This window comes from Talaromyces marneffei, chromosome 4, assembly GCF_009556855.1.
Source record: "Talaromyces marneffei chromosome 4, complete sequence".
Lineage (NCBI taxonomy): Eukaryota > Fungi > Ascomycota > Eurotiomycetes > Eurotiales > Trichocomaceae > Talaromyces > Talaromyces marneffei.
Genome location: NC_072351.1, coordinates 1,461,672 through 1,485,612, shown reverse-complemented (window position 1 = coordinate 1,485,612; position 23,941 = coordinate 1,461,672). Strand labels below are relative to the sequence as shown.

Below are 23,941 nucleotides of genomic sequence, written 5' to 3'. Positions count from 1 at the left end.
GGGCGATGGCATGGCATCAATTGAACTCAAGAATCCCGTGCTCCACCACCTTCAGAGTTTTCTCGAGAATGGTATACCTACCGGTCTATCGTACTATACTACGTAGTAGCAAGTACGTAGGTGGGAACAAGCCACCGGATGCATCCCACATCGAGCATTGATATTTCTTAGTTCAATACGAAGTACGTAGTTAGCTAGTAGTCACACGTTTCATATGCCTCCAAAATGTCGGGTTGGCTGAATCTGTCACGCAATCTGATTGGCGGGGATCTCTCCCGTACAGGTATTGCAATGTTAAGATATATATCCTAAGGCCCCCGTTGGAGTACGTGGTTTAGGCCACATCTCCATCGATTCTTCCCGTGGTGGCAAATAGAATAATAATAATAAAAAAAAAATTACTGACATTGTATCATTTCTATCTTAGGTACTTGTGTAGCTATGCTTCGGGGATCGAAAACGGGTACAGTACCACTAGCCCGAAGCTTGGATGTCGTACACTCTTTCTTCGGGCTTAGACTCGTTGTGGCTGACTCGACAGATTTGCTGTATGCTTCTATTGGGTGGTTACTATGGAGTGAAAATTACGGCTTGCGTGGAAACTGACGGCAAGGTGCGTACTGGCACACAGCACCGAAGGTCAAGGACTAAAGACTAGATAGAATATGCCTAGCTACACAAGGCAGGCATACTCTCAGAGTATGTATTCATGTCTGATTGTCAGGACTGAGTGCTAGAGGCTTCCTCACGATATCAGCTGACTAGACAATGTAGGTCTAATGTAACTAATACAGGTGTGTATTTGTACGGAAATTCATACAGGTAACGGAAGCACGCAGGCATAAATATCACTTTAATATATTAGGACCAGCAAAAGATACCAGCCAATTAATTGTTTTATACATCCCTTGCCGCTTTCGGTGTGGTGCATAGTGAGCTGAGTACCGATGCATACTACGAGTACATCTCTCGCAGTACATAGTCCATTGTCACGTTGCAGGCCATGATAAACTGTTATTCAATGGAGAGTTCGAAGGACCAACTAACTAGTTGGTTAGTTAAGTTAGAGTTGCAAATTACACCTGCGAGAAAATAGTCACCACACACCATAATAACTGCAGTATAAGAGTGCATGCCTTGTTGATGTCCGACATGTGGAAGCGGGCTACACTTTACTGTAAACAACTTGTCTTGATCTGATCGATCGATCAAAACATGGTGCCTGAGCATTTTAGTCACGAGATACCTCCTACATTCCCGTATCGAGTCATGATTGACGTCGTGTGGCGAAACCGTAGCTGCAGGACTCCTCGTTATGCTAAGTCTACTTCCCGTTTAAAGTACACCTAAGCCCTTCCAGCGGCTTATTTTGTTTCTCTCCCTTCTTTCATCCTTGTCAATCCGACTCCTTCACATATTCGGTACTTGACCTTTCTTTCCATGATCAGCCTCGGTCTGCTAATATTTTTAGATACTGCTCGCCCCGCAGTCGTCGACCCTATCAGCTTTGTTACCCTCGTGCGAATGAACCCGCCTGAGACAAAAGTGGAATGTTATGGGACAATTGTTTTCTTTTTCTGTTGCATTTGCTACTGTTAAAAGCTAGCGGGAAAATTCTCCGAGACTCGATCATCCCTTCTCTATATGGAACAACGATGACGCGGAAGGTTCGCTTAGTCTGATACTAACTTAGGCTAAATGATCGTGCGTTGACGGTCGCTACCGATGCATCTCATTAACCGCGTTCAGTTGTTTTGATCGATAAAGCAATTGAGGTCGGATATCATCTTGCTCGAGATCGGAACTGCATTTGAGTTGACATGTCATCGTTCGGTGAGGCTCTTGCCATCTCCCAACAACTCTCTCTTCCTTCAACGCGAGACTCAATCAACAGGACGTACAACAGGCAATTCTCCTCTAATATTGTAGACATGTAGCTGTCTCATCATGATACATGTTTGCCCGAACGGTTGAGATACAGGTAGATCAAGTGGGCATATCGAGAAAATCATTGCCAGGATGCGCCAACACGTGCATTACAGCTATGCAGATAATTACCATTTAGACACTAAGATGTACGACACTGAAAAAAAAAAATAAAAAAAATAAACGCAAATCCTATCAGCACCCAAGTGAGGTTCAGACGACGCTGAACTAGAGGTTGATTACAACGCTCCTTCTCTCTCTGTCACCCGACTCTCTGGCAGTTAAGAGCGAGGGCGAAGAGACGTGGTTTGACTCATAAAAGCTGGCCGAGAAGCGGGTAGACGGGAACGAAGATTGAAGCGGGTCTCATCGAATTGTGGATGTCGGTATTAGTGTGGAGATTCCGAGATGGTGAACCTCTACCAGTCAGAGCGACAGATAAGCGCCACACCGACGTATGCGGCGTTTTAAAGTGGGAATTGACCGAACCCAAAAATCTAGCTAGGTACGTAATCACCATCAGATCACGATTGACTTTTGACTTCATACTTGATACTTTAACCACCCCTCCTTTCGTAATCAATGTCTTCGTTCTGGACCTATTAGTATATTGCACAACCTCACTAGGAAAGACGCATTCTCCAGTGTGGCTTGCGCATACTACGCCGCCTGCAGAGTTTCCTCATATGTGATGACGTCCATATCGGCATTGCTGAGGGGATATCCTACTTCCGTGCTACCCATATCTATGCTCGTTAATTCGGCTCCTATGACCAATTATATCTGCATTACTACTGACAAACTTCAATGAAAACTGTACACATGTACTTCTTTCTCAGATACTCCGGGAGCTTCCTGTTGGGTACGTCTGCCGGCGGAAGCCGAACGATATTGTGTTGCGTGGCTTTTTGAATCCGAGTCTTGTGATATATGTTTCTTTGCTCAATTGAGGTCAGTTCAGATATATCAGACAATGTGACTTCCAATTGATGCCAGTGCTACGAATTCAAAACACGGGGACCCTTGGCTGTACGTACTAACGTCTACATGCTGCATATACTGCATGCCCGTGCAATAGTTGGTGGATACCACAACGTACTCAATCAAATCGAACCAACTCAGATTTACATACTAATGCAAAAATTGCTCGTGCCTTGACTATTTCAACAACGTGCTCATTATGTCACAGTTTGATCATTCGACGTATTTGAAGTAACTTCCCATGCACTGTATAGGTTCGCAGAGAATTCAAATAAGAAGAAAAAACTTACAAAACTTTAATCGAAGCCCTGATGTCTCCTTAATTGCCTTGTGGAGACCATGGAGTCAACAGGATGTACGGAATACGTACCGGTTGTGCTACAGAGTAGGTACCACACACATACCCGTCTATCATCCGCTGCATTCACATTATGCATGTAAAGTTGATTAGTTCAAGGTGCAGGTGGATTGAAATTTACCCAGTAAGAACCGAAAGAAAATTTCTGCCTGAAGATACTATAGACATATGAAGTTATGACTCAAGCTTATTGTCCCATTGTCTCCCCCTAGTTCAGGTCGTTGGCCACTGGGGCAGCTACTGAAGGATGCCACTTTTCATTTACATTCATTGTCTGAATCATCGGCTGCAATGTGGCGAGGATTCAGTGCATTGCAATGAGACTACTACGAAGTCATATTACACAACCCCCCAGGCTAGCTCGATTAGGAGTTCACATACCAACTCGAAGGAACATGATAGCTACCACACATGAATCAAAGCTTTTGCAAAGGAATATCTTATGACTGGGCGTGCCGATTGTTCCTGGCTTTTCTTCGAGGGAAGGGAAGAAAAAGAGATAGAAAACGTTGAGACTTTTTGCCAGTATTTTTTCCGAATTGATACTGATTTCCGGCTTGATGGACGGTTTCAAGGGACATACTAGGGATAAAATATAGGTACTCGGGTATGTCGTGGTTAAGAAGGAGATGCCTAACGTGATCAAGTCTTACAATAAACCTGGAAACGTTAGTGTTTGGAGGAAATACCTAGAGATCAACTAATGCATCGTGTACATATGCACCAAGTACCTAGGTATATTCAACAATACACCGACAACAAAGTATACACTGCAAGACAGTACGGAATAATCGACTTATATGCTTCGCAACTTATTAACATTGAAGAGTAAAATGCATCAAAAGAACAATAACAAGATATGTAAATGGGAATTATATGATATGACAATAATGCATAAGGCGTTACTGCAATAGATGAAGAGCACAAAAGGTAGGAAAACAAAATCATTATGATGTGAGCGAAGAGTGACCGTTTCATGAATAGACATTGCAACATTGAGACGAGATAAAAACAAAGGTATCATGCAATTACAAAGTATATATCCAAGAATCAAGATTGATTACTCTCTCCTTCATCACTTATCAACACCCAAAGATGAAACTTTGCCGGCAAATCTTGCACCGGCACTGCCCCTCTTTTGAAGTCTTTCTCGCTCCCTACCGTCCAGCGGCGCGAGTGCATGCGCCGCCGAATGTGATTCAGAAGTCGATCCTCCTCTAATCAGGGGTAGCGACGATAAAGTGTCCGTTGCAGATCTCCCGGAGCTCGGTGTGGTATTATTAGTTGTGGCGGTCGATGTTGATGATGGGAAGGAATTTGACACGGTAGCCGTGCGTTGACTAAGGTATAATTGTGCGGCAGGTGAGAGGAGTATAGGTGCAGGTTGTTGTGGGATCTCTGCCCCATTTTGTACGAGGAGTTCGGCAATAGGGAAGGGAATGGCTTTGGGTGGTGCTTGTTTGGCTGTGCTCACGGGAGTGAATCCGGGTGATGTAGATCCAGGAGTAGCTGGGTCAGCGGCGGCGAGGGCAAGGAAGACGGCATGCGTGTTTCGTGACCGATCTGTGGCATTGACGTTTGCTTTCAAGGCTATACCGTAGAGAACTCCTTGTATATCATTCTTCTTGATTGATGCCAACAATGTCTCGTTGGGAGTGGTATAATGAGACAGTCCCACCGCCAACGGTTGTACGTATGCATGTTCACTGTATTTGGCAGTAATGAACTTCAATCGCTGTTCTCGGGTCGATTGTGCTTGTGGCTTTGACGATTGATCCAACGTCGCTTCCCATATCATATTACTGACCCGGTTTCCAACCTGCAACAGGATCTCCACAATGTCATTCGAGAAAGAGTTCACATCCAATGTTAAAGATCGAATCTTTGAAATATGGGTTCCCAGTGAACGATGAATACCACTGCACTCTATACACAGCACAATTCCGAGATTAATCGATACCCATTCTACCTTCAGCGTGGACCCGCAGTCGGCACACCACTTATTCCCGTGGTCAGCATCTCGAATTGTCTGCAATAGTTTTGCCGGATTTTCTTCATAGCTATTACTGTCGCTGCGAATATAGCTTGGCCGTGCACCCACAGTCGTCCGTCGGTTGACAGTGTTCGTATTCGAGGATGCAGTGGTGGAATAACCGTGCTGTCCAGAGTAGGAAGAGCTTTTACCAGTCAGAATTGACCCAATGTCACGCCGGATGGAACTATTCTCGTTGTGTGCTGATGGTGGAGGCATGGATGGCGGCGCACTGCGCCCTTCAACGGCACTTTGCAAGGCATTGTTGATGGCCGTTATCCAATTACTCATATCCTCTTCGGAAGTTGCTTGGTATATGCGCTTATACTGAGGGGTGATCACCTCAAAGCAGAAACGACGATCTGCATTTCTCGCCTCTCGAACAGATGCCATGCGAAGATCGATGGGTTCTATATGGAGATCTAACCGTTGTTTCCAGTTGCTATATTCAGAAAGTTTGCCTTGGTCCAGCACAATCCAAAACCTAATCACAATGTACTTAGTAAATTGTCTAATAACATCACTCCCAGAAAGAACTTACTTATGCCATGCCTGTTTATTGATACCCTTAGGATCAATATGCGAGCCGGGCCGTGACAAAGCCCAGAGCAAGCCTTCCTTTCTTTGAGGACCTCCTTGTTTGTCATAGCCAGTTACCAACGAGTTATCACGTTCTTCGAGATCGCGAATACCCTTGAAACGATTTCCGCCAGTCGAACTTGCGTTGGAGAGCGAGCTACTCAGACCGGCTTGGCCGGGAGACTGAGCCGTTTGTGAAGAGATTGACGAGGTGTTACTATGCACACTTCTGAGCTGCGAACCAGTACTATCTGCTCGATTGAGCTCTGGCTCCGGCTGCTGTGGGTTATTTGTTGCTCCCAATGCAGCGGAGGTACTTGCACTGTCCGGTTCCACATAAGTCTTGCTACTCTTCTCCAAAGCTCTTCGTTTCTCTTCTCTTTCTGTCCGTTTGAACTGGAACTCCTTGTCTGCTTGATCAACTTCTCGTACTAATGCCTCTAGTTGCGGAAGCATATCTTCTACTTTCTTGGCTGTTGACAGATAATTCCTTGCTTGTGTCTCCGCATACTTCGTGAGATGCGATAGGACTTCTTGTTCCTTTCGACCACCATGAAGGTCCTGCATGAAAGAGGAGTAGTCGAACCGTTTCAACTCAAAGTTTCGGCGTTTCGTCTGATACTTGGAATCACTCTCAACCCGCTTCTTCTCCTTTAACGAATCTTGTCGTTGCCCCAAGTACCGACCAACATAGGCGTAATAGTCCCTGCTTTCTTCATCGAAATCCTTCTTCTTGGATTCTGCCTGCTTGATATCGTTCTGATATAGTTTTGACAATGGCTCGATGACGAGCTTCTGGAGCTGAACTGCGTTGATTTGCTCGTATTTGAGAATCTCTCGTGCAATTCTTTCGAAATAATGCTCCATGGCGGGTTGGATAGCATTGGCGTTGGAGGCTGACGCATCATTCAAAGCTGAAATGAAACCGTTTACAGCATCGTTGCAGGCCAATTGGGCCATGTGAGCCGCCTCGGCTTTCTTGAGCACCTTCTTGATCTTCGTGCGCATATTCCCCGTCTTCTGCTCCAAGGCTTTCATTGTAGCACGGAACAATGGACCATCTTCTACGGCACTCATATCGTCGCCTTGTCGTGACGGAAGGTCGACTTTGACCGGAGCGTGCATGTTGGCAACAGGCACAGATGAAGACGACGATGGTGGACCGGGTGTTGCCAACTCTCCAGGACTAACCGACTGTCCTGTCATGCCCGGGGCCTCTGTGTCACTCAAATGAGACAAGAACGACTGACTTGATGGCATGCGATTGCGCGCAGGATAACCAATATCCAAATTCGGAGGTGACATCAATTGCGGGCTAGATCCAGGGCGCACTGTATTCTGAACCCAGAACGTGATATTTGCCAAGGTGTTCAAGCGGTTAGTCCTTTGATCGTAGTCGAGAAAGCTGCAACTGTTGCGCCAACCGCCGCCTTTGTCTTCTACTGCCTTGGGTGGTTTCCATTTCCAAGTCCAATCAAACTGAATAGAGGGACTTCCGCTTGTTGAGAAATCCCCGACTAGCTGTACGTTTGAGTTATTCTGTAAGTTTGGATTCGCGTGAAACTCTCTTGTTATCAGGTTGTCAAGTTCCTTGATATTGGTCGCATGCGCAAACGTTAGGCCCATAAGGCTTGTATCCGTAGTCTCTGGTAGAGAAGTTGCCACTCCGTTGATGTTGGAATTGAAAACCTGGCCAGACTGTGTCTGCCTGATTATAAATGTGAATTTGAAGGAAAGTTCATCGTCGTTATTCAACCGAAGGAGGAAGGATGGTGTTGATGTGGACTGTGGCGGGTCGGGATCCTGAGAGCGATACACATTAGAACCATATATAAGTTCGACTCCCATCAAATAACATGTCATTATACCTGCACATATTCAACGGGGCTGTCATCGCCAGAGTGGCGCGTGGCGATATATCTCGATGCGGGGAATCCATTTGGTGCAAGATGTAACAGTGCCCGCCCCTGCGCATTTAGAACCGTTATATTTGCGATAGCAACTAAACAATACCGTACGAGTTATGATTAGCACAAGGATAGCCTAGCCATCACGACTCAAAGAGAAACTCACATCTATTCTGGTCCTTGAAGAACAGGGTCCCCGAATCATCGATTTTGCTTGAAACAGTTCCCATTTTCCCCGACTGATCATGAATCGAGCGCGGAAGGTAGTCTCCTCTTTAGCAAATGCGAAATGACAGACGTAGCGTGATTGGACATGAACATGGAGCACCGGGTCGGAACACCTTCGTATGGATTCGAACGAGTGACGGTTCTTTAAGAGTCGAAACAAGAGCTCATTGCAGGGTGGTCTTGGTGGGCCAAAAAGTTATCTAGATCGGAACTCGGGAGTTGTTGTGTTCGAGAATCACAGAAATCGGACAGCGCTGGTCGAGGAAAGCAATATGTATTTATTTGTTTGCCTTGCAGGGAGTGGCTTGGTTCGGAAATACAAAGGACAAGGCGAAACAAAAGAGAGGTTGTCGCGCAGTTTAATGAAGGCTGCCTCAGAAAGAACACATGACGAAAGGTCTGGCGGGAGACGGCGCTAATTGCTCGTGGGAGTTGACCTGAGTGTGAATCGAATGAATAATGGATTCTTTGAGTATAGAAGAAATGTCATCAGTAAGCAATCAAGGAAAGTTGAGATGGTTGAAGAAGGAATGAATGAATGAGTGAGGAGCGGTCGTGGCTGGGTGGTGGTGGTGGTTGTGGTTGTTCCAGTACCGGTAAAAGTTGAGTGGGGGATTCACGGCCGCCCCGTATTTAGATGCTCCATGTACCGTATGAGACTGAGTTAGTCGAGGCTTAATTTTGCCTACTCAATACGCAGTACGGAATACTAGGTAGACTCATTAACTATACGTAGACTGTCTCAGTTGCCTAGAGCCTTCTACGAGTCTTTCCTCTTTGTTTGCTTCTTTTATTCTTTTAGCACATCTGCATACTATCAATGCAAGAAGTATGAGTAGAACAATACTACTAACATTAGATCTTGTAGATCTCCTGATTAGTGTGTTTCATGCTGAATTGCCCACAAAGTCTGTTATTTACCCCGAGTCGACGAGTTGTCTAAAGAAAACAATATTGCATGATTAGTTGGCTATTAATGGCTTGATCCTAAGTATAGTAGCACGAAATATGTGTTCGCACCCTTGTGCGGATATTACTGGTATTTAGGGTGCGAACACTTATTTTATCCTACTGTACAAGAAACACTGTTCATTGTGCCAGCATATATGGACATGGAAATCAACCAGGAATTTCAAACAAGAACAAGCCGTGATCTCACAACAAGTAAATATAGTCAGCTGGTCTCAAATCACAAAACAGATAGAATTATACATAACAACGGGATGAAGCAGAATTCTAGAATCATATCGAAATGAATTATCATCAACCACCATCAAGGCCAGAAACAAAAGGCATCAAAATCATACTGCGTATCGTGGATATCATTCATGCTGCCTCAATGGCTGTAGCCGAGGCCGAGGTATCGTTCGGAGTCTCTCCATTCATATGAGACGGCTTATCAGTCGATGGCGCCTTACTATGCCCATCACCAGTCCCATCCGCTGCTTCGATCCAATCCCGGAATTTCCCTCTCACATCCTTGAAATTATGCAAATGCAACAGTTTATCAGACGACTCGTGAGACTGCCCCGTCCGCTCAAGCAAATCCTCTTCATCGGAACTGGAAAGTGACGACGATGAGTCGTTCACTTGCTGTGTATAAACGATGTTGCCTCGAGCGCGTTGTCTTTCAGTTCTTCGTTGTTCCTTGAGTCGACTCAACCGTTCCTCGTCCTTTTGACAGTCAAGCGTCGTAATGTGAAGACCAGGGAAGTTCTTGGACAAGTACTCGCGCAGGAGCGGGAGTTTCTCAGCCTTCGGCCGGTATGTACCACTATCATTGTCGATTATCAATTCGTAAGCCGAACAGTCCTCGTCTTTACATGTCTCGTCGGCGTCATATGCGCCTGGCTCCATGCTGCGTGTACTACTTCTCGGGCGACTGTTACTTATGGCAGTTATAGATTCTCGCTGTTGATGGTGCTTTTTCTTGGGTCGCACGAAGAATTCACCGGAAAAAGCAATATAGATAGAGACATCACTGTGCATGGTGTGTTTGCTTAGCATGTCAATGCCAAATTCCTTGCCCGTTTCTGTAAACCGAAGCTGGCCGTCTAGTGTGAGTACATAGGTAAAAATTCGGCCACCACGACCGTGGTCAACAAAGTCCAGGAAAAGCTCAGTCAACTCTGTACACGGCTCATGGAACATTCCATTCATTGTGCTGCGGTCGAAGTTGTAGATCCGAGAGTGTTGATGATGCAGGGCACGATTCAAAATACGTCCTCGTAGACTGTGAGAAGTGAATATTCCAGCTACAAATGGCTTGAACTCGACATATCGATGATATAAGTCGTCGGGCACGGGGCCCTTGAGCTGAATTTCAATTGCTTGGAAGCTGGCATTACCATCAATCGATCGTTCTTTCCCGTATTCTGCGCCAAACTTACTTGTATGGAGTAGTCTTGCCCAGTGCGTTTTCGTTCTCCGCTGCACCAGAAGTTTTCAAGAGTCTGCCAATCAAAGGAGAGAAATGTTTGAACCAGTAAACCGGCCCAACTGTATATATATGAGCGCCATTGTTAGATTCTGTCCGTCCGAGACATTCAACACTGACGACAAGCTCTGCGTCTAAATCTCGAGATGTTGAGCAAGCCGCTACAACCATCCTCACCGTATACGCTCGTTTGCTACCAGCACGTTTCTTCAAACGATAGGCGCGCTCCTTGATCCCGTCCCAGTCCTCTGTTATGCGATCCACGAGCATGTGCGCGTTCCCCAACCGGTCATCATGGTCTGCCGGATCCTCATCGTAGACACGGCACTTTAGGTGAAACCCGGATGCGGGGACATTGGCAACAACCCATTCTGCATTCCACACGGGGTTCACATCCCTCCTTATTGTAGGCGTCCGAAAGACAGCATTAGGATCTTGCTTGTGTCTTTTCGGCAAAGCGGTCTTTAGCTCAGCGCGCACAAAGGGATCGGACGATAAGGTGCCAAAGTCGGCAGCGGGTAGGTTACTCGCTCTATGAAATGTGAATTTCAACGTATAGCCGGCCGGCGCATGCGGGAAGGGGGTATCATCGAAGCCTCCGGGCGGGCTGCCTTCCTCCGCCTTGTCCTGATGGTCGCTCGGTCTGAATGCGAGGGCTCTCTCATGCGCTTTTTCTGTCTTCTCTACAAGCTTGGGACCATAGCGTTCTGTCACATGTTGTCGCTGCACTTCTGGGGCAATCTCGGCGCCCATGATTTCTTCCTCTTCCTTCCAGGAATCCTTTCTGGTGCTGTTTTAAACAAGAGAGGCTGGTGGTACGTAGTCAAGAACAGTTTGATAGTGGAGATGAGTAACCTGAGTGGAGATTGCAACAAAGTTCAGTGAAGTATGATCGTGGTCAACGAGGCATACGGAATCTGGGACAGTCAATGCATCGGCCAGACTGAGGGTTCCATTCAAAAGTATGAGCAGTGGGTCTGAAATCTTTGTCAGGTAATCGGCAGATCCAACAGTAATATAAGGGGAGTATCTGATGGATGAGAGATGGTTGGGGATTCGGTTCGACAAGACAAGCTTTGCTTGGCACAAAAGGGCAGGGGACTGGTAATTTCAGAGGACTTCTGAGAGGATCTGGGAGACGACGATAACGCCGACGGCTGATTCAGTGTGGATAGAAACAGATGAAAAAGGAAAAGGATCAATCATCATGACAAAGGGTATATGTAGTAGGCTGTGTACTACTGCAGGCCATTGTGCCGACATCCAGATTCAATTGGATCACACGAGAGGTTAGTGAGAGAGAGATCTCCATCAGAAGTATGGAGTACGTACAGTAAGTAATACTTACTGTACTCTGTAATACGAGTAGTAGGACGCCGGTGACGTAGTGACTGCCAGATTGGCCAATCAGCACCAGTATACGCGCAGCATCAATGAGGAATGGGCTGTGTCGTCTGCTTTCTATTACTCACTAGGTAACTTAGCTAGCTATCTTCAGAACTATGGATTAATCGATTCTTGTGTCGCCGTAAGCAGTAGGCTACAGTATTACTATTCTGAGGTCTCTGTCGAATATGTGGATATGTCTCGACTCGCCCAAATATAACTACGTAATGCGAATGAAAGTTTGAAAGAGAAAATACTAATCCCGTTCTGGAAATATGTGGAACAAGTACATGTGACGACCTGTGGCCCCCAGCCCAGCCCAGCCTAACTCCCCGTAAATCGCCGTGTAGCTGTGACCTACATCCCGGTAACGCCTAAAATCTAAAATGAGTTAACCTTCTCTTGAAATCGAACTCCTTTCCATTCAGTTTTCGCCGGATGCTTTAAGCTGGCGCTTTACGAGCCTCGAAACAAAAACTGCATGTCCTCCGGTGTCAATTTTTCCAACGCATCTCCCTGATCTTTGTTGATTGTGCCATTGATCATGTTGGCCTTCTTCTCCTGAAGCGCGACCATACGAGATTCAACCGAGTCCTCAATGCAAAGTCGAGTGATGACACACGGGCGGCGTTGTCCGATTCGATGGCATCTGTCCGCACTCTGCCATTCGGCTGCAGGATTCCACCATCTGTAAAAAATTGCCCGGTTAGTACGAAATTCAAACAAACAATCAAGGGTAATTAATGACTTACGGATCGATAATGAAAACCCGAGAGGCCTCTGTCAAATTCAGAGCCACTCCACCAGCTTTGAGAGACACCAAGAACACTTCGACATCGACATTCTTCATGAAGTGGTCGATGGAATTCTGACGCTGTGTGGGAGTCATACTCCCGTCTAGCATCACTGTATTGAAACCGGCTCGGCGCAGACGCCATTCGACTAGTTGTAGCATCGATGTAAACTGGGAGAAGACAATCGACTTGTGTGTCTGCTTCTTGCTTCGAAGCTTGTATAGATCGTATACAAGCATCTCAATCTTCGTAGATGACGTCCAATCCTCCATTCGGATACGATTGATGATAGAATTCTTCTTGACCACGTCCTCCTCTTGCTCAATCTCAGGCTGCTCAAAATCAATTGACAAAGGAATATGGCATCGAGGGCAGTCAACAATAGAATCGACGTCGAAAGTACGCACGTAGTCCTTCGCACACTGTCGACAGAATTCGTGGTGACACCGAGACCGAATTGGGCTTTCGGCAGGTTCATCACAAATGCTGCATACTAGCACATTTTGCCCACCTTCAGCGTGTTTCTTGAGAATCAGATCTGGATGGTTCGCAACCTGCCGCATCTGCATGATCAAACCAAAAATATTGGCGTAGTTGTTAAGCATGACACCACGGCTAACATAAGTGTCGAATTGCCGAGTAGTGTTGGTCATGATGCTGGTAGAGAAATCGCGTTCGATCTCACCAAAGAACTCATTGTGTATAATGACACTATATAGGTATGAGCTTTTTTTTTTTTTTTTTTTTTCTTTCATTATTGCCGCTCCGATAGGTTAGGACTTACCGTTTAGGTGGGAGCTCCATGGATGATGTATGATCTCTCTTCAGACGTCGAAGCATGATTCGGTCCGTGATAAGACGAAGCTTGCGCAAGGCATCATGGCGGGCCTGCCCATGACTTTCCATGACTAAAAATTGTCAGTATTAAATACAATCTATTAGAAGAATATAAACATACTTGGATTAAGAATCTCCTGATTGAAGACCGAAACATGACTGAATCCACTATAGAAATGGTGAGATACCTCCTTGCGATCGTTGGGGAGATAAATATTACCTATGACGACAATGGGTGCATCTCTTTTCAGCATCTTGTGACCAGTGCAGTTCCTGACATTGACACATTTTGCAGAAATAGCAGGCAAATGGTCGAACTTCAAGGAACCGAAGAAGAGAGAAGAATTCACCAATGCGATTTTGAACCGGTGTTCCTGACAGACACCATTTGTACGTGGACGTCAAGGCAAAGCATGCACGAGCTACGCTGGTGGTGCGTTGCTATTTGATGTTAGCTAAGTGTAGAATCAACGATAGTGAAGGTTAATCTACCTTGATGCTGTGTGCTTCGTCAAGAATCAAACGGTGGAAATCTATCGAATGTATCACACCTTCAAAAATTGTCAACAATTGATATAGTCAAATTTCTACGAGACAGATACATACTGTCTTCTTTGACAATGCCATCTTCTCGATTCCAGCCTTTCATTTCCTTACGGTACATTGATTCCAGCCCGGAGTCTGATGACAGGCGTTAGCGGACAAAGATGAGAAGACGAGCGAGTAACCCACATGAGATCATGATAACATCGTAGCCGAGAAGATCTTTCCTTTTCAGGTGCTTCACCTTAGGGTTCGAGTTGTGATATACTAGCACCTTCAATTTTCCATTGGTGTATTCCTATGAGGAGTCAGAGTGAACTTCTTGTTCGTACCTGGTGTACTAACGTTGATTTCCGATTGCCATTGCATCAAAGCAACAGGAGGCACGACAACTAGCGACGGTTTCCCCACTGGATAGTCAGACATGAGCAAGGACACAGCTTGGATGGTCTTTCCCATGCCCATTTCATCGCCTAACAATCCTCCTTTGTAGTGCGTTTTCTCTTGCTGCATCATCCAGTTGAGGCCTTCTAGCTGAAAGGACTTGAGCTTGCGGTTGATGCCCGCTGGCTGTTCGGCCTGCCGAGGAACGATCGCTGGCATATTTTCCAAATCTTTCCACATACTGATTATCAACGGATGTTGTTTCTCGAGCTTTCTACGCTCTTTCGCTGCCTGTTATAAGTCAGTAACGCAAATTAATCATATTACAAATGATCATCCCATACCCGGCGACCCATGTGATAAGGGAGTGTTGGCTCTATTGCTCTTTGGGCTCGACTTGCAGCCCGAGCTCGGCCACGGCGTGGAGTGTTAGAAGTTCGAGCTCGTCGAGTCGCAGATGGCGCGATTACTGGGACTTCCTCTACATCAGGGGAAGCCGCATCCGCTTCGCTCACATTGTCATCAGATGGAGAATAAGCCAAGTCGCCTGCATCGTCCGTATAATCCCCATCATCTAACATGGGTAAATCACCGTCATCTTTTACCTGAGATTTTGGCCGAGAGCGTAGGGAGCGTCGTCGACTGTGTTGAGAAGACATTTGCTCTTCCAAGGCAGGCGACAGTTCATCTTCTGAATCTTGGGCCATGGGAGCTGCCGTAGCGTCGTCCGCATCAAAAGTATTCCGTTGACGCTTGACATCACTTCCTCCATATTCCTCAAGCTGCAATTTGCGAGCCAATGCCGCATCAGATGATTCAATGGCGAGCATTTGAGAAGCACTCCTCTTTCCTCTGGTCGAACCTGTAATTACAGACGACGGAAGAGCGAAAGCACTGGCACGAAGTTGCTGGGTTCTTGTCGATGCGCTAACTCTTTTCCTGGCTTTCCCAATATTGTGATCGGATTCTGGTGGAGTAACAGCGACGCTTGTAGCCGGGGTATCAAGAACGCTGTCCTCTCGGGAGGTTGAGTCGACGGACGGCGGTGAAAGTGACGAGGCAGTCGAAACTGTATCCTTCGTCATGACTGGAATGGCAACCTCGATCATTAGGGATGATGTTCTTGTACTGCGACGAGTAGGTTTGGGAGTTGGGGCCGAGCTTGATACTGCTGTCGTCTCGTCATTTTCTATAGCTTGTTCGGCAGAAGCACCAAGTGCAAGCCTAGTAGAACTGCGCCTAGGTGGCATTGTAATGGTCGGTAGCCTCGCAAGAGCGGCTAGGTAGAAGAAGTTCAGTTATTACCAATACTTAGTTGGTCTTGATCTCACGGCATCGCAGCCTTACCCCGACATGAACGATCGACTTCCCGTCAATCCAGCACTTTTGCAGATGACCGTCGTCCGATACTGGTAACAACGATGAATGTGTTGTGCTGACTGTATGGGACGAGCTGCACTCGCAACTGATAAATTTGGGATGGAAAGAGCAGTGGTTTAGGCATGAGGACTGTGTCTTGATTGGCTGCTATCTACCAGGGCGCAACTTGACTGGCGGAAAGAGCAGCCTGGTTGGTGGGCCCGCGGTTGCCTGGAGCGCCCTTATCCACACTGGTGGTGACTGGAGCCGCGATAAAAAGTGCAACAGGGGAAGGGGAAGCGCAATCAGTATCAGCTTCAGATGGTTGTCTTCTTTTCTTGCCACCTCCCTGAAACAGTCATTTTGAACAGAAAGAGAAAGAGAAAGAAGAAGAGGAAGAGAAAGCGGGAAGAGCCCATTCAACTCCCAACACCTCGGTTGTTGCGTGCCAGTCGAGTCTTTGTTCTCTTTTTGTCCGTTCTTCGACTCCGAATGAACCCCACTTCTGCCTCATTCTCGCGTTAAGTGGAACGCGAAAGCGTCACGAGTTCCTGTGACTTCCACCTGCCAGCTCAGTGCTTACTACAGTCGCATTATACTGATTGAGAGTATTTTCTTGAATGACTAGAGCAGTATTCTTGAAACTCGAGTCAATATGTAGGTTCCCGACCGTTCGATACGCTAATCATGATGATTCTTATGGTGAGATTAACTGCTGACACTTAGTAAATCCACCAGGTCTAACAGGTCGAATCGACGGCAAAATGGCAATCAGATAAGAGGGCCGTAAGTTGTTCATGACCCCCATCCCAAATCGCTTTGGAGTGAAGCTTACTAACTTCACCATCCAGACATTCAGCTCTCACTGACTTTCTGGCGGTAAGAATTTGCTTTTTTTCAACCTACTTCCTTTGATCTTCATTTTTATAGATTCGACACCACTTCTGGAAGGTATGAGGTTCTATATTACAAGTCTGTACTAATTTGGCATCCTTCGCTAGTCAAACCACATTTCTGCAGCCCAGATTCAGAATGATTATCAAGAGCGTTTGCGTCAGGTAGAACGTGAAGTCGAACGAGAGCATAGAGAAAATAGCCAAGCCGACGAACAATATGAGGATGAGAATGCCGGCGAGTCGCCCGAGGAAAAAAAGAAGAGAAAACGAAAAGAGACTGCTACCTTGGCCAAGATCAAGCAGAGCAAAGAGTTTGCCCGTCGCAAAGCTGCCCGCAAGGGTGATGCCTCCGATGACGATGAAATAGCTCGCGACATGATGTATCAAAAGTCACGGCCGGTACCGGGACAGTTGGACAACTGCGAAATTTGCGAAAAAAGATTCACTGTCACTCCCTACAGCAAGACTGGTCCGGACGGTGGCCTCCTTTGTGCTAAGTGCTCCAAAGACCTGGCCAAGGACGAGAAGAAGGCAAAACCGAAGAAGACTACGCCTAAGACTGGTCGTCGTCAGAACCAAAGCAAGTTACTGGATGGCGTTGCTCAGCGAGGCGCTTCAAGTTTGGTAGAAATGTGTACGAAGGTATTTGAATGATGTCTACGTCTTGGTGAATATTATTATGGCTAATAAAAATGTTTAATAGAAAGTTGCGGATAACATCAACGACGTGGAAGAATTCGGTGACTTGCCTCCACAGCTGCTTCATCGCTTGAGTCAGATTCTATCCAAGAGACGAGTGCTCACTCCTCGAACACTTCAACTCTTTCTACGTTCAGAGTTTGATGCAATCAATATCTACGATTGTGGGAGTGAGTACTATGGTTTTCTCCTAGTATCTTTGCTCAACTCTCACTAACATACCTTAGAACTTGAGACGGATGATTTTGAAAAGATCTTTGCATTTATGCCGCATCTTGTGCATGTCAACCTGCGCTTTGCAGGCCAAATGAAAGACAAAGTCGTTGAGTATATGATGGACCGTCAGCTCAAGATCAAGCATCTGCAGCTTGATGCGGCTAATCTTGTCTCCGATGGTTGCTGGCGACAGCTTTTTATGAAACTCGGCTCTCAATTGGAAGGATTGAAACTCTCGAACCTCGACTCTTCTTTCGATGACGAGACTGTCATAACCCTCAGCAAACAGTGTCCAAACCTTCGTCGGTTGAAGTTGAATCATTGCTGGAAAATTGGAGACGAAGCACTTGTTTCCTTGGGAAACCTGTCCAACCTTGAGCATCTCTCGATCAATTTACTGCGAGATGTACAACAGGCGAATGTTGTCAATCTTGTTGATAAACTCGGACCCAAACTGCGCACTTTTTCTCTACAAGGCTTTCACGATTGTGACGATAAGCTACTAGACACAATACATACGCGCTGTTCTCGGCTTGAGAAGTTGCGATTATCTGATAATGCGATCTGTACCGACAAGGGGTATGTGAATCTCTTTATAGGATGGTCAAATCCGCCTCTAAAGTTTGTTGACTTGTCGTCCACTCGCGATGTCGACAACTCTAATCCGGATGGCCCAGAGGAACCTGTTGGTCTTGCGTCAAATGGCTTCATCGCTTTGATGGACCATTCAGGCTCGAAGCTAGAGAAATTGAATATCAGTTCCTGCCGGCATATTTCTCGTGATGCCTTTGAGAAGGTGTTTGCTGACGATCGGACTTATCCAGCGCTCAGGGAATTTGATATTTCCTTCCACACGGTCATGAACGATTTTATTGTAGCATCAATCTTTAAATGCTGTCCTGCCTTGCGGAAACTAACGGCATTTGCTTGTTTCAATGTCGTCAATGTCCACGTTCCAGCAGGAGTGGCGTTGATTGGTGGTCTTCGAGCTCGAGACTCGATTATAGTTGAAGGAGATTTCTAACTTAATTTTTTATTTTTCGATCGGAGACAGAATAACTGTGGTCAATCGCTCGTGTTGTCATTGCTTTCTCTCCTTCTCCTTTAATGGTTAGCTAGTCGCCGAGCTAGTTTTTCATTTTCAGGTACCAAATCAAATTTCTAGACCCTGATGATTCCGAGACAGCACGAATATATCTCTGATTTTCTTTTTTCCTTCTTCTTGGCCGTAATTGCCAAAGACCAAGACCACTATAAACTGAGAATTGTGGCCACTACATAAGTAGGAATGTGGATAGATACCCAACATTCCAGGCAACACCCGTGTGCCAGCAGCATAGAATTTGTAAGGAATGTTATGTGGCACCAGTACGAAACGAACTCTAGAGCTACGTAGTATAAAAATACATGTACTAGTCCACCAGTGAGGTATGACTTGTCGTAGTCGAGGCTTGAGAGATGCCACACCAAGCATATGGTTTGTAAGAGCCAAGCTAATTGATCGACTGATGTATGCACAGCCCTTCTCATGTTTTGTGACACAGAAAGTGGTAGATAGGATGACAGGCAAAATGCAAGACATATGATGACATTCATGTGATCATCCACAATTTGACACCTAGCCACCGCACATTCAGGGTCCGTTAAAGGGCTGAAAGTAAAAAGTAAAACGTAAAAAAAAAAAGGTGGTTGGGACTACTCCACTTAACCCATAACCTGCGCTAACATTCTTTAGTTGGTCGTGTAGGCTGTAGCACTTCCCATCTGTGGTAAGAGTGCTCGCTCCATGGTGAGTGTGATTTATTTATTACTCCGTACAGAGCCTGGCCCAATCTTTCTGTTTGCCTCACCAAGAATCAGAAATTTAGAATGGACTCCCTGCTTTATAATGAATGATAGAGGATATCATTGTAAAGTGTAGATTGTAGTATCCAGATTGATGAACGTCTATCTATGTGCGTGGTCTACAGAGTAGCAAGATCGAAGTCGATCGCATACTATACTCTGAACTCTGTAGATTACCCAAAGACCAAAACTCTAAACAGAGGCTTCCCCTGATTCAGATCTGCGTATTGTAATTACTGAGAAAACCTATCAACAGCCGCGTAGCTGGAGTCCAAAAGCGTAAGATACGGTATCCCTGCTTGGGGCGATGAGACAAGTCAAACCCAATCAACGCCATCTCTGCCGCCACAGTCACAATAATGTGGTCGATATGCTCTGGAGTCTGGTTTTTTTTTGTTGGCAGCCACTTAGTGGCACTTAGTCCCCTGCGTAGCGCCAGCAAGCAGCTACCCTTTTTTTTTTTTTTTTTTTTTTTGCTTCTCGTTTTTGAAAAATAAAATACTCGATCTTAATCTTAATTCTCTACGGGGTATCTACATAGTACGTTGTAAGAGTTGGGATCACCACAAGACTTTGAGCTGCGATTCTAACACATACAAAGGACGCAGAACTCAAAAGGAATCCTGTTGCTATATTTGGGGTCGATCAGTGAGTATTACTACTCACTGCTGATATACCCTGTGGGCCTGTAACAGCTTAATAAATAGTTAGATCGACCAGTTGAGCCAATTTAATTTTCAATCAATGCGTGCGACAACTTCGTAGTACATCTACATCTGTGGAAGTTAAACCTGCCAGACTCGATAATCATTCTTTATATATTATAAAATGTCTACTACAGTGTGTACTGTACTGTATCATGAGTAGTCTAGGTAAAACACCTAAACTGTGAGTGCATCATTCCACCTGGGTTGGTAGGCCGGAAACAGTGGGTGCTCGGCAGCATACGTAGTAAACATCGCATGGGCCACCACGGCGCTAAACACTTCACGAAAACATCCATCCATCCACCCCGTCGATACTTTCTTCCCTTCGTCTGTTTTTTCACCACTTGACAATTCGAATTTGTTTCATACGCATTCGTTTTTCTTTTTTGTTTCTAGAATTTCTATCGTGCAATTTGTTCGACTAGTTAATTATAATACCATCACCGATCGATCTCCTTGGACTCGGCTCGGCTACAGCCTTCCCGTTATTGCCAGTTAATTGCTTTGCTGGGCCTGCCGTTTGTTTCAGCAACAATCAATAGACATCTGCACGGCCCCTCGACCTCCAAAGTCTCCCTCGTTGACATCTCGATCCTCAAGGGTAAAGAGATACACAAAGGCCCCATCCCTCATACATTCGATCCTGTCCTGAAAGCTTCTCCGTCTCTTCCTTGCGGCGGTGTTGGGACCAGGCACGAGTTGGGCCCTCTGTGTATCGGAAAGACAGTCGAAAGCGCAGTCTCGATGCCGATCAAGCTTCCCAAGGGTTTCGCACGGCGAAAGTCGTCTGGTAACGCTCTTGATGAGGTGGAGCAGGCGCCCGAATCCTCGTTTCGGGTATTCGAGCGTCCGAATGGGTTAAACAAGGGCAGGGCCCTTACCAATGGTGAGGGTCGATACTACCGCCCAGCAACTGCGGAATCAGATAATATATTCGCTGGAATCGAGAAACCTCTTCCTCATAATAGGTATATCCCAGTGGATGAACAAACTATGCTCCGTTTGCTAACTTACTTTGCCAGGGCTAGTGGTGGAACCAATAATTCGGCATCCACAGGTCTCTATGATAGCTCGTCTTCTGCTCGATATAGTTCATCTTCAACACTACCTTCGTCCACCGACATCCCTGTACATAACGATCTTTCTCGGGGTGTTCACGACCTGCCTGTACCACCAGTGCCAGAGTCTCCGTCCGTGTTCTCTTTGCGTGCGGCCGGCCGTACCTTCTCATTCGGAACTCGACCTCTACGTACATCTACACCCACATCACAGCAGCAGCAGCAGCAACAACAACAACAACAAGCTTGCCAGCAGACGACGGCGTCTCCATCGACCAGCCGTGATCGAGCAACGACCGCAAGCTCCGCCAACACAGCCATTCCTCCCAAACTGTTGGATTCGGACTTGAGTATACGCGGAGCGGGTGATGACGATGATGGATTCGGAAGCATGTTTGAGAACTTTGGGAAGCGGAAAAGCGCCATCTTATTGGATTCTTCAAAATCGGTATTGTCACCTGCTCTCCCATCAAACTATCCGTCTTATTCTAACAATATGCAGAGCGGTGTCCAATCGAAAAATCACCCAGCTCCTAACCAGAACGAGCGAGGCGTCCCGTTAGCTCCTATAGTCACAGATAGGCGACAGGCTGTTGAGCCATCACCTTATTCGTGGGATAGTCAGACATCTACGAATGCACTGATGCACGGCGACACTGATAACAACAGGCATGAAGGACGAACAGCAACCTTACCACCGTCGCAGTCTATGACCTCCACCAAATCCGCAGCCCTTGAATCGCCTGATAGCTACGATTCTGATGACTCTCCTTCATTTATAGCTGACAACGATGACGCTGAAATTGTTCGTCAATCCATACTTATGACTACCCGCAGCCCGCAACCACCCGCATCAACCAGCCCGCAACCAAATACCAACGAAAAAACCCCCCTATTCGAGAGCGACGAGATTATTTCTAGCGCACAACTGGCTTCGCAATATGAGGATCATGTTGCGTCAGCACCCACTACTCAAAACAAGGTCATGACGCCCGCTCAATTCGAACGTTACCGCCAACAGAGAGAAATGACACGCAGACTCAGCACGGGATCGAAGAGTGAGGCCTCAGAAGCTGGAAATGATTATGAAGATGAAGATGAAGATGAAGATGAAGCGGAGAAAACCCGAGAGGCTGCACGACAACGCCGCAAGCAAGAGGCTCACTTGTCCGTCTACCGCCAACAGATGATGAAGGTTATCGGACAACAGGCTCCTCCTCAGTCAAGCGGCTCTCAATCACTGCGTCCGATCTCCGAAAATGGCAGTATTAGCACGCCGAACTTGCTCTCGCGCTCGTCAATGCTCGGTTTGCCCACAATTCCCCAGGAAAGCGGTAAGAGTGACGGCGAGGATGACGAGGATGTCCCTCTTGCAATATTGGCCGCACATGGATTTCCCCACAAGAACCGGCCGCCTACTCGATTGAATGCGTCAAGCTCCAACCCGAATCTCCGTGTATCGTATTCTGGATCATCTCCTGGTCCTTCCACCGACAATGCTGCAGATCCCCGAGCCAGCTTACCCGTGTTTGCCCGCAACCTGCCTCGAGATCCGTACTTTGGAGCCGCCATCGTCAATCCTTCTCATAGGGAGAGTTTGGCATTGGGCGGCGGAACGCCTGCTTTAGGAACCTCGCCATCGTCAACTTCCTTGCCGCCTGGCGGTCTTGTTGGTGTCATTGCAAACGAGGAACGAGCGCGAGCAATGCGCAGAGGAAGCCCCAATGCCCAAGCTCAAGCTACAGGAATCTCTCGTCCTTATTCTGTCGCTAATATAGCTCAGATGAATGCCCCGGGTCCCTGGAATGGGCCTACAGGTTTGCCTCAATATCAACAACCTCAGGTGATGACGCCAGGGGAGCAGGCACAGCTTCAGATCTCCCAGCAAATGACGGAGATTATGCAGGTTCAAGTACAAATGATGCAGCAGATGATGCAAATGCAAAGTCCTTCTCCAGGACAACAGCCACCACAGATCAACCCTAATTTCCTGTCGGCGCTTGGCCAGCCTGCCAACTCAGCCCAACGTCCGATGTCAATGGCATCGTCTTTCCACCTACTCGCTAACCCACCCCAAGTTGATCAACGCACCCTGAGCATGTTAGATCCCAATATGTCGCGATGGAACCTCAATCGACCAGCTTCTATTCATCCAGACGCAATGGGACGTCCCATGACACCGCAAGGTGGCCATGGATATGCCCCATCCATAGCTCCTTCAGAGCGTAGCAATATTGGAATGGCTTCTCGATACCGTCCAGTTTCCATGGCTGTCCAAGAGCAACAAATGCCTCGATCATCAACGTTCACATCATCTCTCAAACCCTGGAACAATGAGAACCCGCGACCAATCTCCGTTTCTCCCAGTAACTTGCAGCCTAGAGACCGCAAATCAACTTCATTGGCGACTGTGACCGTTCAACCTGTAGACGGTACCAGCAGAGACTCTCTTTCTGGAAAACAGAATGTCAAGAATTCGCTTCCGGACGAGGATGAGGATGAAGCATGGACTGAACTGATGAAGAAGCGCGAGAAGAAGAAGAGCAGCTGGAAGTTGAAAAAAGAAAACTCAACTTTGGGCGATCTTTTGCACATAGTCCATTAGACGCCCACATCAATCCTTTGATGTACCTTCGACGCATGCAATGACGACGATTTTTTGAATTTCTACTCTTACATTATACATCCTTTTCTTATACTTTTATGGTTTGGCATTACGATTCTCATCAGAGATATTCATTTTCTCTTCCTCACGGATGATCTTGTTTC

General features: G+C 46.5%; 5 protein-coding genes across 5 annotated transcripts; 2 read left to right on the top strand and 3 right to left on the bottom strand.

Annotated features, from left to right (window-relative positions):
* Positions 1-4,340: 4,340 nt before the first annotated feature.
* Positions 4,341-8,013, bottom strand: EYB26_005597 (uncharacterized protein; the record flags this gene model as incomplete). The annotated part of the gene is made up of 4 exons (XM_054264882.1): positions 4,341-5,781; positions 5,839-7,679; positions 7,745-7,878; positions 7,950-8,013. The coding sequence occupies 4 exons, from the start codon at positions 8,011-8,013 to the stop codon at positions 4,341-4,343; spliced, it is 3,480 nt and encodes a 1,159-aa protein (XP_054120857.1).
* A 1,324-nt stretch (positions 8,014-9,337) lies between these two features.
* EYB26_005596 (uncharacterized protein) lies at positions 9,338-11,201 on the bottom strand (the record flags this gene model as incomplete). Its single annotated transcript, XM_054264881.1, has 2 exons — positions 9,338-10,349; positions 10,402-11,201. 2 exons carry the CDS (start codon positions 11,199-11,201, stop codon positions 9,338-9,340), a joined length of 1,812 nt encoding a protein of 603 aa, XP_054120856.1.
* A 1,089-nt stretch (positions 11,202-12,290) lies between these two features.
* Positions 12,291-15,896, bottom strand: EYB26_005595 (uncharacterized protein; the record flags this gene model as incomplete). The annotated part of the gene is made up of 13 exons (XM_054264880.1): positions 12,291-12,522; positions 12,587-13,050; positions 13,123-13,339; positions 13,413-13,536; positions 13,587-13,633; positions 13,686-13,906; positions 13,958-14,016; positions 14,072-14,146; positions 14,198-14,306; positions 14,354-14,683; positions 14,737-15,671; positions 15,740-15,757; positions 15,833-15,896. The coding sequence occupies 13 exons, from the start codon at positions 15,894-15,896 to the stop codon at positions 12,291-12,293; spliced, it is 2,895 nt and encodes a 964-aa protein (XP_054120855.1).
* A 176-nt stretch (positions 15,897-16,072) lies between these two features.
* Positions 16,073-18,586, top strand: EYB26_005594 (uncharacterized protein; the record flags this gene model as incomplete). The annotated part of the gene is made up of 8 exons (XM_054264879.1): positions 16,073-16,224; positions 16,385-16,408; positions 16,490-16,537; positions 16,603-16,630; positions 16,682-16,702; positions 16,753-17,289; positions 17,351-17,516; positions 17,574-18,586. The coding sequence occupies 8 exons, from the start codon at positions 16,073-16,075 to the stop codon at positions 18,584-18,586; spliced, it is 1,989 nt and encodes a 662-aa protein (XP_054120854.1).
* Positions 18,587-20,858: 2,272 nt separating this feature from the next.
* On the top strand, positions 20,859-23,777 carry EYB26_005593 (uncharacterized protein; the record flags this gene model as incomplete). Its single annotated transcript, XM_054264878.1, has 3 exons — positions 20,859-21,082; positions 21,137-21,620; positions 21,675-23,777. The coding sequence occupies 3 exons, from the start codon at positions 20,859-20,861 to the stop codon at positions 23,775-23,777; spliced, it is 2,811 nt and encodes a 936-aa protein (XP_054120853.1).
* Positions 23,778-23,941: the final 164 nt, after the last annotated feature.